We start from the raw sequence: 13586 nt of genomic DNA on the forward strand, positions 1-13586 counted from the left end.
GATTTTTCATCAGTTGGTCTCTTTAAAATCGATATCTGATATATTAAGTAGAATTGAGTAATCTGAATTCAGAGTCGATTATTTTTTTATGCTACAAAATATAAACGCTGCAAGAATACGAAAAAGATTGTATTCTTTTTTTTTTTTTAGAATGGAGACTTTTCAAGAAGCCGGTGTTCAAATGTTGAAGGAATTCAGAGCCTTATTGCAACATTCGCCACTACCACTTCCTGGTACTCGTTTACTTCAGCTCTTGGCGCTCAACATGTTCGCGATCGAGACCACGCAGCTGAAGGGTAAGTCAAAATTTGCTAGAATTTTTCGCATCTTTTAATATCGCAAATAATCTTACATTTATACGTTTATATTTATAAAACATTGCGGTGTACCAATTATACAAATATATACAATATTTCAATTATTGTATCAAATAATGTATTAAAATAATAGCTTATATAATTGTTTTGCTATTACATATATTGGTTTAGAAGGTCTATAAAGATCTCAGTTAATTTTATTTCGTCGACTAAAGAGACTAAGTTTTTATAAAAAAAAGTATTGCAATATTTTTTTGACAAAAGGAAGAGAGATTGAAGTAATCTTTATTTTGAATTTGAAGTAGGAGTTTTTTAGCTATATTAAAATTTTTATGTAAAGCAACATTAACTGCTTTTATACGTAATATACATTTTTCTTGAATTAATATTACATTAAATTCAAGTCTGTATTTTATACCGAAATAATTTGCATCACGCGATTTCATTGTCAGTACGTGTCTATACTACACATTATAGATTTATATTCTTTTTATAGAGATATTTATCTCTATTTCTCTTGGTTGTTAAATAATTTCCGTAATCGAGATTTTATTTAAGACAGAACAAAATTAATTGACGATCGAGTCAATCGTACTCGTTATTAATGTTAATTTCTTTCGCGATTTTTTTCTTCAAAGACTACTAAACGTAACTTGAACTAGAAAGTGTATTGTCTTGTCAGAAATACTTGCGAAGTCGAGTTGGTCACCATCGGTGACTAAATCATATACTAAATGCATACATTATGCATGATGCGTGTTTAACGCGTATGTAAGTAAGTTCTACCGACTCGGACAATATTGCAAATATATATTTCCATACGCTACTTTGCAGTTTAAACCTAAAAAGCTGTTATTTCCATTTTACACAGAAGAGACTTTTATTTGTGTTGGAAATTTCTATTCTAAATTAAACTGAAGCTCTCCTAAAAAAACATTCTAGGATAAAATAGATTAATTTTTAACAATATTATTGGTCACAAAACTACTAATAAATTATATTAATTAGAGTTTATTAAATGTCATGTTATATTGACACTGAGAAATTTTTTATTGCGATTTTGTTAAAGTTAATTTCTGTCACGAGATGCATTCTATTGGGATGACTCGTTTTCCGCTTTAGCTTGTCATCGACAAGCAACCGTGGTACAAAGGTATATCCGGTTCGGGTAGATGTTTCTCTTGCTTCGACAATGACTCATGCGGCTGCTCGTCCAAGAGAGCACGAGCACCATGACAGCAACGAGCGTTCCCCCGAGTTTTTGCACCTGCGTGCAGGTGCTAGTCCTATATAATTATTACTAATTTCTATACGAGAGCGAAACCCCGTTCGCTTGAGGTTTCGCTCTTCTCAGAATGGAACCTAGCCTGAGTCATCAAGGCGCATTCTATCTCTTGCTGCTCTATTTCCGAGGTAAAACTGTCCGCTCGAATTCTTTGCACCTGCTCGAACGCTTCTCCGCCCGAGTTTAACTGCACAAAGCTGCGCCCCAAGTGGCTGATGTTTTTTTTTTTTATCGCGATAACGCGAATTTAGTAACATCGCCTCTTGGGTTTCGGAAGATAAATTGATCTTTAAGCCGCGAATTAATAAAAAGAATATATATTCGTATTTTGAAACAGCTCGAGTGTATTTATTACTACATCATATACAGATTTTTTAGATTAGTGTCGTTGGCTTTTATTTTTTTATAATACTTATTGTTACTTATAATATATTGAATGATATTGAATGGGTCTGATATATAGATATGATAAATTTTGATAGATGGCTTGAACGTGCGGATGTCAAATAACTTAAATAATAAAAGGAACAAGACTCACCAATCGGAAATCCAATTATCAAAGCCGATAATAGAAAATGGCGAAAACTTTACCGAAGAAAAGGCAGCTTAGTACAAACGCAGGTTCACGAGCGACGGTGTTTTAGTATTTGAATCTTTAAGTAGGCGTCCATCACGTGCGGACTACACCTGCAACCTCGCAATATTGCACGTGCGTTAATCTCCAGCGGCTCCCTTCTAGCGTGTAAAACTTCGCGGTTGAATACTTCGGATGACATATGACGCGAAATTTTTGCGCGAAATTTTCCGCGGACATGAGAATAGACTGCAGTCATAACTTAATTCTATCGATTATTTCGATCAAAAGGGAAAATGTTCTCTGCGAAGCTAGTATAATCTTTTATAAGGATTTATAGTGCACACAGGAGTGCGGAATATTTTAGGATTTTTTGTATTTAAAATGTTTTTGGAAACTTTCGTTATGATATTCTTAAGGTCGGGTCGATAAAATATTATAATATAATATTAGCCGTTTCTTCTCGGTTCAATCGCATATATCTGCCTATCGAGAATCTTTTTGATGGGACGACCTTGTCTTCGACGTAACGATGATCCTCCATCAGCCAGTCAGTAATTGAAAAATCGTAAACACTGTCGGTAATGGACCATTGAGTTTATGCAACCGTGTCGACACTGTCTGCGGTTGTCCGTCGAGGAATGCCAGGTCCCGCCTTCATCATCCTTAAATCACCGCGACACATCCCTGCGGTTTGCTCCTCCGATTTGGCTTTCTCCTTAGGTATGAACGTTGTGGATCTCGAAGCGAGCACGCCGTCTCTGTGATGTCTTATTTTATATACGAGAAGCATGCTAAAGATGTAACGCAAAAATGAAACGTTAAGAAAGAGCGGAAAAAAAAGTAATCGGAAAATTTTTTAATACAGTTAAATGACTTGTTTCTTAATCTTTTAGATCGTTATTACTCTCAGCATCTCTTGATAGAGTTATTTTATTAATTCATCTTTGTTACGTGCTTGGGAATTCCGCGATAAACATGATCGATGCGAAATCGGAAGCGGAGGAAGTGAATGATTCGATCTCGGACTAACTATTTCGCCGTGAGAAGATTGCTCCATCGAAAGAGGTAAACGACCTTCTTCATCCGCAGGTATATACCTCCCTGCACCGAAGTAGGATCCAATTACCAATCAAGCACAGGATCTAAGAAACCATCCTCGCCGGTGGATTATAGGATAGTCACTCCCGTAATCGTCGCCTTCGACGTTTCATTCGTCTTTCGATTGCGGCTCGCTCTCGCCCTCTCGCTCTACACCTACCTCGTCGACGATTTACCCTCTCGCGCCGCGCGAACACGTTCCCTTGACCGATGATGCGTGCTTTCTTCCTCGTTTATCTCTATATCACGTATATTAGGCGTCGTCGATAGAAATCTTTGGAAGTTTCTTAGGCTGCACCTTCGAATTTTTAAACGATACCACAAGTGTTATCTGTACGGTTCGCAGAATATGTGTCGGGAAAACGCCGCTAGATTATTTCACGCGGACGCAGCACGGTGCGCACGCGTATATGCGCGAGGAACGAATGCAGAGCCGGAGGACCCCGGGGCCACCGAAGAATCGCATAAAGCCAAGGCTAATGTCCCTAATGTCTATAATCTTGGATCATCTGCATCCGAGCTACGGACTTGGCTTGGTCTCGCGTATCTTAAATCCTTCCACGTACTACTACCTGCCTTACTGGAACACCTATAAATACGGGTACGCACTTTCTTTCCCGCCCACCGCGTATTGGTGTTATTAAATTGTTTTATTGTTTTATCTTTTTCCTTCTTTTCCCGTTTCGCCCTTGATCGGTCACGTTTCCGTTTATCATTATACGTTTGCTCAGTATAATTGAAATTTTTTATTCGAGTATTCGAGCGTACTTTGTGTTTCGAAGAGATTCTTTGAGGGACCAGACGAATATATTTCCTCGCAAAAGGTAACAAAATTTTTCAACATTGTTAAGTTGCTCCAATCTGCTTTATCTTAAACAATCCTTAAAATTTAAATGGTTATTTAAGTGCCTCAGTGTGTCGTGGGCGAATCTCGTTCGGGGATTTTAAATAAATCGAATGAGACCAGATTATACAATTCGGATAAAGAAAATGTCGCGACACGCCACGCGCGCATGAATCCAAACTTATTTCGCCGGACGGAATTTCGCGGATGGGCAACCGTGTGGGCATGGCGAAGGGAATTGCTTCTCGGAAAGTCGAGCCGGAGCCGAGGCGAGCTCGTTGGCATAAATTATCGAAAAGTACAGCCCTCGAAAATCCAGCTCTCTTCCCTCGTATGTGCGCACTCGCCTTCGAAATTGCCTCCCTAAAATATGAGAATTATTGCCCGTGGCTTCGTTCTGTCTCGCTCGCGACTTGTGTTACCTCTGCGTTTCTTATTTTTCACGCATCCTTCCTACGGCAGGGTGCCCCATCGGCATCGTTATCGCGCGCGAGCGAGAGAGAATCTCGCGTTTCGCTGCTGCACCACCTCGGTCACGAATGCGCGCACCGTGTGTGCGCCGTTTGTTTTGATCTTTTATCCCGCCGAAGAAAATATTTCTTCGCACGGCCAATTCGTAAGAGTAAATCAGCTGGCAAAAAACGAGCCTTTCAATGTTCTCTCCCCTTTCCTCCTTCTTCTCGAGCTTTCCGCGTATGTACGTGCGTGCGGGCGTGCATGCGTGCGCGCGTCCACGCCTGCGTGCGATCCTTTCGCGTGGCCAGTTGCGGTTCATTGAACTTTGAACTTTCTAACCGCCTGGAGGCGACCACGGTGTCCGAATATCGTCCTGTCATTGCGTCTGGATATGGGTCCTGTCGTCTGACGCGACGCGTTGTCCTGGGGATCAAATTAATTCAGTCACCTCGCCGAATAGTGACTATTATACAAGTTGCCTCCGGAAATTGCATTTGCACGTCACATTCCTCGCCACGTTAGTAAGGGACAATACTTTTCATTTTTTTTTTGTAATAAAAGTACATTATATGCGTAAATACAGTTTAATTTCTTTCGATTTTTTTTTCTTACTTTTAAATGCTGGATTACCTAAAATTTTTCTGATCTGACTTCTTCTCCAGAAAAAATTATCTATTTATAAATTAGTGAAGTATAATTTATATATATATATATATATATATATATATAATGTAAAAAAATTTTAAATAAATTAAGAATACTCATACAACTTTCTCTGAATTTCTTTCTGTTTGTCAAGAAATAAAAAATCTATATATTAAATTTTGACAGACTTTATGGAGAGAATTTGGAAGAGAAAACTTTTTTTTATAATTTCGTTCATTTCGATATCTGCACGCGGAAAAAGATGAGATTATCGTGTGACAAGTCCTCAAGCTTTGATGTCATCGTTATACCTATACTTCGCTTCCGAGAAAATGTCAATCTTCGCGTAAGGATATTTAAGAAGTACCTTACCTCCGGTTTCTTTGGCGAATTCTTTCCGCGGAGACGATCTCAAGACGGTCTTTACGTTTCTACGCGAGAGCTTCAGCGTGGAGTTGTTTTGCGAGTTTTTACGAGTTCATTTCCCGCAAATAATTTATAGTCTGGTAAGAACGATTAGAGCAGACGAGGCTCTACTAATTTGTCCGGCAGTGATGCAAGAGGACGCGCGCAAATGCATCGCATTGTCGGTCATGCGTTTTTCCGCAGTTGCGTCTAATGACTTCCGGTGATAGCGAACTAATGAAATCATTTCTTCATACGTTTGTAACGGTAATATTTTGAGACCCCGCGCAGCATTGTGAAACGCGCGGAATCAGCCTGAGGAATAACCGCGATTTAAGGATTAATATACGTTATATTTCGCTTCCTCATGATGTCTCATGAGAGTAGCGCACACTCGCTTGAAGAGCCGCTATATGGTCTTGTGAATTTGGCGGCAGGCGGCAGGTGTAACAGGAGATTCTATTTCTCTAGGGACGATACACTCGACCCTAGGCCCAATGCCGCGACGTTTGTCATTTTCACACTCTCACGAAAATTGACCGCTGCTTACGCGCGAGTCATCGAGGGTACAGCACGCAAGTCGGGAGGTTGCGCACCTCTGATGTTCGCCCGCGTTCTTGTACCGCACGTCGGCGTCGCCGGAGATAGATGAGGGACTCTATCTTCGGCGCGGAACCAGTTACGGCTTGACGAGCTGTGTGTTTCACGTAATGCCTCGCGATCTTATCGTCCTATTAATAATAAACCGCGAACGGCGTTACACGTCGCGCGCTCGCGGGAAGTGACCGGGTAAATGCCTGCCGCCGTCGCTGCTGCTGCTGCTGCTGCTGGGTGCTTACCGTGGCCGTTGCTTATTCGTAATCGGTTGGCCGCATTTCCCATACTTCTCTTCACATTCGATTTTTATGCATTAAGAGAACACATTGGATTATTCCTACATTGCTTTTATTGCATATACTCGCGGATTGAAAATCGAGAGTTTTTTAAGGAAATATTTGAACAACCCAGTTCTCCGGAAGTAGTAGGTAATCGTGTCGATGAGATAAAATTATCGATATACGTCGGCTTGATCGTGTTTCGTAAGTCCTTCAGTGGACATATGTTGAATTATTCATGTATATAGTGCTTTTACATTAATCGTAACTTTAGGAATTTTTTTGCTTTATTTAGATAGATCGAACATTCGTTTACTGGTTGTTTAATCGTTGTGTGTTCCTAAACTCTTCTAGTAGTCCTTGAAAGTTTATAAAAAAAAAAAAAATAATAAATTAGTGATGTTGAGAAGGATAGCTCGCGGCTGTGTGCATTCAAACGCAATATTTGCGATGTTAAAATTCCTCTTGAAAACGAAAGTTTTATTTTACGAAGCGAACAGATACCAATTGTTTATTGTTATAAGAATCGGTATAATCGGTACAATTGATGTAATTGTCGGTCAAGCATCGTCCGTGGGTTAACGCAAGGAGAATCGCGAATGCTTATCGATCTTTTCGTAAGAAAGTTCTCGCTCATACCAACCACTGATGATACCCTCTTATTCCGTTCGTCGTCGCCGGCTATTCTATTTGGCATTTCGAACGAGCGACTGGCCATCGTTAGGCCATCTCGTTTGCGATCGCGAAAGCACGCGTTAATCCCCATCGACGCGAAGAGGCGCGGCTGACGGCCGGTTCCTCAGGCCGGTCGTTCAGGATGTTTGCCAAGCATAACTCGGAAAAAAAAAGGAATGGGTTCTTTCCGGGTGAATGCCGATTGCCCGGTCAAGTTGAATTTACGTGAACTCAATTGACGACACTGATTGTGAGAAGAAAATCGAGTTATGGAAATTGAAACGGACTGCCACGCGAATCTTTCGTGAACTGCGCGATATTGCAAGGGACGAAATTTACCTTTTTGTGAATTTAGCACGATGTTCTCTCTTTTATCTCTGATACAAGAGATTTATGTGCGCGACGGGGATAGTCGGAATTAATCGCAATCAGCGAGAAGACCGGCTGGTTCGCGGCCTTTAAAGGAAAGTTCGCGGGTGGTTAATTAATTAGGCGGCTAACGGAGGTTTTGAGGCTTCTCCAATTAAGCACGACGTGTGCCGCGTCCCGTTAGTTTCGCTAATTAGATAGGTTCTTTCGCGCGAATATAGCAGCTTCTTTCTCTCTCTTCTTTTTCTTTATTTAGGAGGGAAGGTATATACAGCGTGTAAAAATGTTCGGCCTTGCCGCGCGAGCATAACATTCCTCATTCTGACGTCGTTGCGGCCAATTATGGACTTTTATTAATTTTAAGCGAGTGGTTTTAGCTTCATTCGATGGTTCTCGGTCGAGAGCTTGCTTACCGACTATCATTCTTCCACCGGTGGTATACACCAGTCCAAGTCATTAAGCGATAAACGCTCGACTCCCGCTGGCGGCCGAGCCGAGACCTCTCCTCTTCGGGGCCGAACTCTCTCCGGGTGAACACGCGGCTATACAAGCGAATGATCGATGCGCCTGGTCGCGGTGCAAAAATCAGTATGTCGAGCCGCGTTTTTACGAATCTGGCAAGGCTGATAGCGGTCCGTCGATATTGCGTAAACTATTCCTTTGAGGATTATTATACTGCATCTTCTGCCTCTTATGAGAAGGTGCAGTTCATCCTTGAAGGTAGAGAAAAAGTGGCACCTCCACCCTGATGTAGGTCTCATCTTGCAAAAGGACTAAATGTGCCAAACACTTTGATTTCTAGAAAGAGCTCTTCGGGAGGGATCAGCTGCTCGCGTACCGAATATTAAACATTACGCTTACCAAAAGTATAATAAAATAGCTGCAGGATCGAGGGAAGCGTCTTGTTTTCTGGGAAACCCTTTTACGTTCGCGGGAAGAGGTAACGTCGTCCAATTTCGACGACGGCTTCCCGCGCGATTACGCGGCCCGGTTGTAACGGGCGAGTGCAGCGGCGGATTAATACGATAGCAGGGCGAAGAGCGCGACGGGGGCAGGTAGGAATTGCATGTTATAGGTAATTGGCAATTTCTGTAACGCGATCCCGCTACCACCTGTCCGGCGACCGGGAGGGTTTCGCTAGCGGGTGTTTGAGACTGGGTGTTGCTGCTGCTGCTGTTGCTGCTACGGGAACGGCAACGGCAACGGCAACGGCAACGGTCGGTGGGTGCACCGGTTATGGGTGCTTCGCGCGCAAGGACGGAGAAAACTGCTGGCCGACCGACCGACAGATCGGTATTCCTCTCGACACACGTAATAACGCTAACACGTCTTGACGCGCCCGTGAATTTATGCATAGGCACGCCGAGTGCTCTTCTCGAGTACCGGCCGCCAACCTCGGAGTACTTCGGAGCCCGCTTCTGTTCCGCCGCGGAAGAATCTTCTCGAGCGCGGATAGTACGCGCGAGGAGTGATCTTTCTTAACCCTTTCGCCACTAGCATCTTATATAGGATCTTAGCATAATCGGTGGAAACATACACATCCCCTACATCCTTATTAAAATTTTAATGAAGACTATCATACGCGAAGATTCATTCTGTCTATCAAGCGGCAGACGTAACATAAACAGATATTGAGACGGTACACATTATACTTATGCATAATATATTTTAAAGCACTTTTGCGTCTAGGCTCTTGATCGCGTATACAGTCATCGCTTTATTTCACGTTAAAATTCACGTTATTATATAAATTTAAAGATTATAAATTTAAGAATATTTTATACAAGGATATAATATTATGGCGAAATACGATGTCCGGGGAAGAATTTATGAACACGATCGGAAGGAGTCGTTATTAGTCTCGTGTAACGTATACAAATTACCGAGAAGGAGGTAAGCATTTCCAGACAACGGAGTCATCCGGAGCCTTGTGTAATCTGTAACGACGGCTGTAATCTCCCCCCGCTGCGCCGATCCCATTCTGCGCGCGCGGCGCGCAAATAGATTGGCGCCCTGAAAAAAATCTCTCAGTAATATCGGAGAAAAAACGTCATTACCGGCGAGGTCGTAATATCGAATGTGTGTTGCGCGCTTTGGGTTTTCTTCGGAGGCGCAGAAACGCTGCCGCCGCCGCCGCCGCCGCCGCCGTCGCCGTCGCCGGACGAAGCGAGCGGGCGAGTCCGAGAGGGTGTCGGGGAGGCTCTCGTTCGCTGAGAGGTCTATTATTAAAATTGATGTTGCAATGGCAATAAGCGGAATTGCTGGGTATTAAATTAAATTATTTTAATGTGGCAGCAAGGGCGCGAGAGCGGTAAAGGGGAACGGAGGGGGTTGGATGGACGATCGCTCGGCGGAGGTGCGGCTTGTAATATCCGCACTGCGCGGATCGTAAGATTGAACGTACCGCGGCGTGGAAAGTGCAACAATTTTGTACATTTTGATACGCGGCGACCCCTTGCGACCCGTAACGACGCGCGGAGAGAGATCTCACGAGCGCGGCGGCACTTCGCGAACTTCGAAACATTTCAGGATCGTTTAACTCTTTCCCTCAGCCGTCAGAAATCGCTGAAATTTTGTTTTAAGTCTTTTGTTCTTATATCAATGGGATTCTTCTTGTGTAACGTTAATAAAAAGCGCCGATTATTTGATAACAATGTTCCTCACAAATTAGTTTGGACAATCTTGGACAATCAAAATCTTACCGCGATACCGTATTTTTTTTCCCAGATCTCCTTTTTCACTTTGCTCGCGTCCAAGTATTATAATCGACGAAGAACAAACAGCCCGGTCGACTCGCCGGTGTGTGCGCAAAGAGCACACATGCTCCGCGAAGCGAAACGGATTCTCGCCCTTGGGAGAGAGAGAGAGAGAGATCTTTTTCAGAAACGTGCACCGTTGAACATCGACGACTAACTCCACCTCGCAGCCCTCTGTTTGCCCGAGAGGCGCGAATTATGACTCCCCAGTGTCAATATGTCAGCGCGGATATTTCATCCACGGCGCGGCCGGCGGCGGCACGCCTCTTTCGCGCCACTTTCGTGCGTGTTACATCGCACTTCTCGATACTTTTACGCCGGCCGCCTCGCATAAACTCTGTTTGCCGCCTGCTTTCGCACTTTCCGTTTCTCCGGAACTCGATTTTCGATCTTTTCTACCTTTACGCATTGAAGTCCACTCTGAAAATCTTGGAGAGAAAATCTATCAGTCCTTATACGAAGCTGTTGAACGAAGTAAAGCGAAAATGGGATAAAATTAGATAGAGTTGTTAAAATAGATCTTCGTTTATTCTTGTGTAAGGTATCATATATGTAAATTAATATATTTAAAGTAGTGTCACCCCTTAAAACCCTATCAATTTTCTTACCCATTTCTTACAACAATTGTCGAGTATTTCGATTGACTTCTCTAAATTAATGATTTCATTTTTTCCCTGCTAACGATGGTGATTAGCGACAAAGATTATTTCTTTTTATTTCTGCCATTCGTTGTATCGAATCAATCACTTCATCTCAGATGATCTTATAATGATGTATTTAGGAGAGAATGATGCTGGAAAGGATATCACAAATGTTGAAGCAGAAGGATTTTTCTGATCTTAAAGCTTGAGCTTAAAGCCAACAAGGCTTTAGTAGACGATTTATGTTTTGATCAATGTCAGACAAGCAGTCTATCTTATTTGTTCGAATTTCTTCCTCCTCTGTGTGTTTACATAATCGTTACTTCTCTTGCGTAATCTAACAAACTTGAGGAAAAAAAAATAGCTTGAACAAATTACCGCGACGGCTGGGATGCGAAAATCGACTGTATTTCACGTTAAGTGTGGTTAGTGCAAAAGGATGGTCGAGAGTGTTTGTTCACGTAGTTCAAGTTTCTCTTCTTTTCTCTCCGTTGCCTCCTCCCTTATCGGGTCCATGTTATCGGTACGTGAATCGATTTCCGATCGGACTTCCACTTGCACGGACGATAAACTATTCTTCCGTAAGATCGCGACGTCATGAATTATTCCCTAGAATGACTGCCGAAGTCGAGCAGATTTCAGGGACGACCTCGTCGTCTCGTTGAAGGAGGATTGAAGGACGCGAGAGAGAGAGAGAGAGAGAGAGAGAGAGAGAGAGAGAGAGAGAGAGAGAGAGAGAGAGAGAGAGAGAGAGAGAGAGAGAGAGAGAGAGAGAGAGAGAGAGAGAGAGAGAGAGAGAAGGACGAGGGTGACGGATGAGATCGTTCTGCCGTAACTCGCGGACGCTGATGGGAATCGATAATATCATGCTATCTGTATCGTCTGATGATGTTCGGATTTTTTAATACTTGAACGCTGCAATCGATTTAAAATTGATTGAATAAAGAATTCTCTCTAATTTTATTCGCTAAGATTAAGTTAGAAATAAGGGATAATTTTTAAACGTGTAAATTTAATTTTCACTATAAGTTTTGTAGAAAAAGAACAATATAGTTTTCTTTTTGATAACACTATCTTACGTAATCTTTTCTTCATCATAGCATAATTTTGCGATGTCCTCGGTAAAGAAGGAGCCGAATGACTTATGAAATCTAGCAAATATTGCCGAAGGATATCGTCGTTGTCGTCGTCGTTGTTGTCACAATGTTGTAATGGATGGACGCGGTTACGGGCCAAGAAGAGGAGTCGTCAGTCGTTGTGGTCGATGCGACTGCCGCCGTACAGTCAAGATGGAGAGGCTAAAAAGAGAGGATATCCCTCGGGCGGTCGTCCTTGCCCTCGCCGGTCGGCCCACGTCAAGGCCATCTTGCTTCGGGCGCAATGCACCCGCCGCTGCTGCTGCACTTTCCCCGTCTCTCTCTCTCTCTCTCTCTCTCTCTCTCTCTCTCTCTCTCTCTCTCTCTCTCTCTCTCTCTCTTTCTCTCTCTCTCTCTCTCTCTTTGGCTCCAGGTTCGTCTAATGCACCATGCGTCGTCGCTCCACTTCAACTACCCTGTTTTGCGTACTGTAGGCTGTATACAGACTCGGCTGTTTATCCCTCTTCATCGGCCCCTGCCGCCCCTGCCGCTCAATTTACGGGCAGACAAGTTACACAGTTATAGCCATCTTTATCCCTCTCTTTATCCACCTTCCGTGCTACCCGTGTGTCCTGCGTCCCCGCGATTCTTCTTCGCCTTTGAGCTCCCTTGCGACTCCAAGCTATCGCCGCCGATCGGCGCGAGATGCATCTCTCTTTTCTTTTCTTATCCCGTTAACCCTCGCCCTCTTCTCTCTCTCTCTCTCTCTCTTCATCCGCTTCCCCTGCTTTGTCGCTATAAATATCCGGCGAGACGTTATTTTTAACTTGGCGCCTTGTCGACATATGCTCGTGCCGAGCGATGATGGAAGCTACACGTCAAACGGATGTGAGATTTATATCGAATCATTGTCAATCTGATGACCTAACTTTATGTATTTAACAATATATAGGAAATTTTTTGGTAAATACTTCACTGTTATAACAATTGTATGCAAATCACATCTGCATTTTCTTAAATTGTGAAGAATCTTATTAGCTACGAGTGTGATATAAATGGAAAATAAATCACTCTTGTATAAATGTGGTAATATCACAAAACGTAATACATATTTGAATAATTTGGAATGTTAAAATATTAGAATTCCCAAAAATTTTGTAACCATAGAGCTGTCGCGTGGACTGTGGAAGAATAAAATTATAAACTTTCTTGTTTTAAACTGTAGATGAAATCTGGTACCGCATCTTTTAGTGCCGATATCAGAGATTTTCGTGATCCTCTTGGGAGCCATCGACGTCTTTTGGACTCCTGTGCGACATTTCTCTCGCGCCCTGCATTGCCTCCGCTTCTCGTGCGATCTTCTCTTTCTACTTCTCGCCATCGCTTCTGTCTCCCTCCGGCAGTTTCGCCACTTTTTCTGCCTTCTCTTCCCGCAATGTTCTCTGGAGCATGACGCCGGCCGTTGATTAGACTCTCCCCTCGCTCCCTTCCACCCTCCCCCGTTCCCATAGTCAACCCCTCCTTGCTTACCTTCCGCGCTTCTGCCTCGCTCCTTTTTATCGTGACT

The 13586-nt window shown here is 43.0% G+C and overlaps 1 protein-coding gene across 3 annotated transcripts in view; it reads left to right on the top strand.

Annotated features, from left to right (window-relative positions):
• The window catches only part of LOC143898551 (telomerase-binding protein EST1A), an 87139-nt gene that overhangs the window by 22091 nt on the left and 51462 nt on the right, over positions 1-13586 (top strand). For all 3 annotated transcript variants that reach the window (XM_077408124.1, XM_077408118.1, XM_077408131.1), the window contains one exon: positions 151-296. In XM_077408124.1, the coding sequence (XP_077264250.1) occupies positions 151-296 (146 nt within the window). The remainder of the gene's footprint in view (positions 1-150; positions 297-13586) is intronic.

Source organism: Temnothorax americanus, unplaced genomic scaffold (genome assembly GCF_048541705.1).
Source record: "Temnothorax americanus isolate GAGA-0224 unplaced genomic scaffold, ASM4854170v1 Scaffold1, whole genome shotgun sequence".
NCBI classification, from domain to species: Eukaryota; Metazoa; Arthropoda; class Insecta; order Hymenoptera; family Formicidae; genus Temnothorax; species Temnothorax americanus.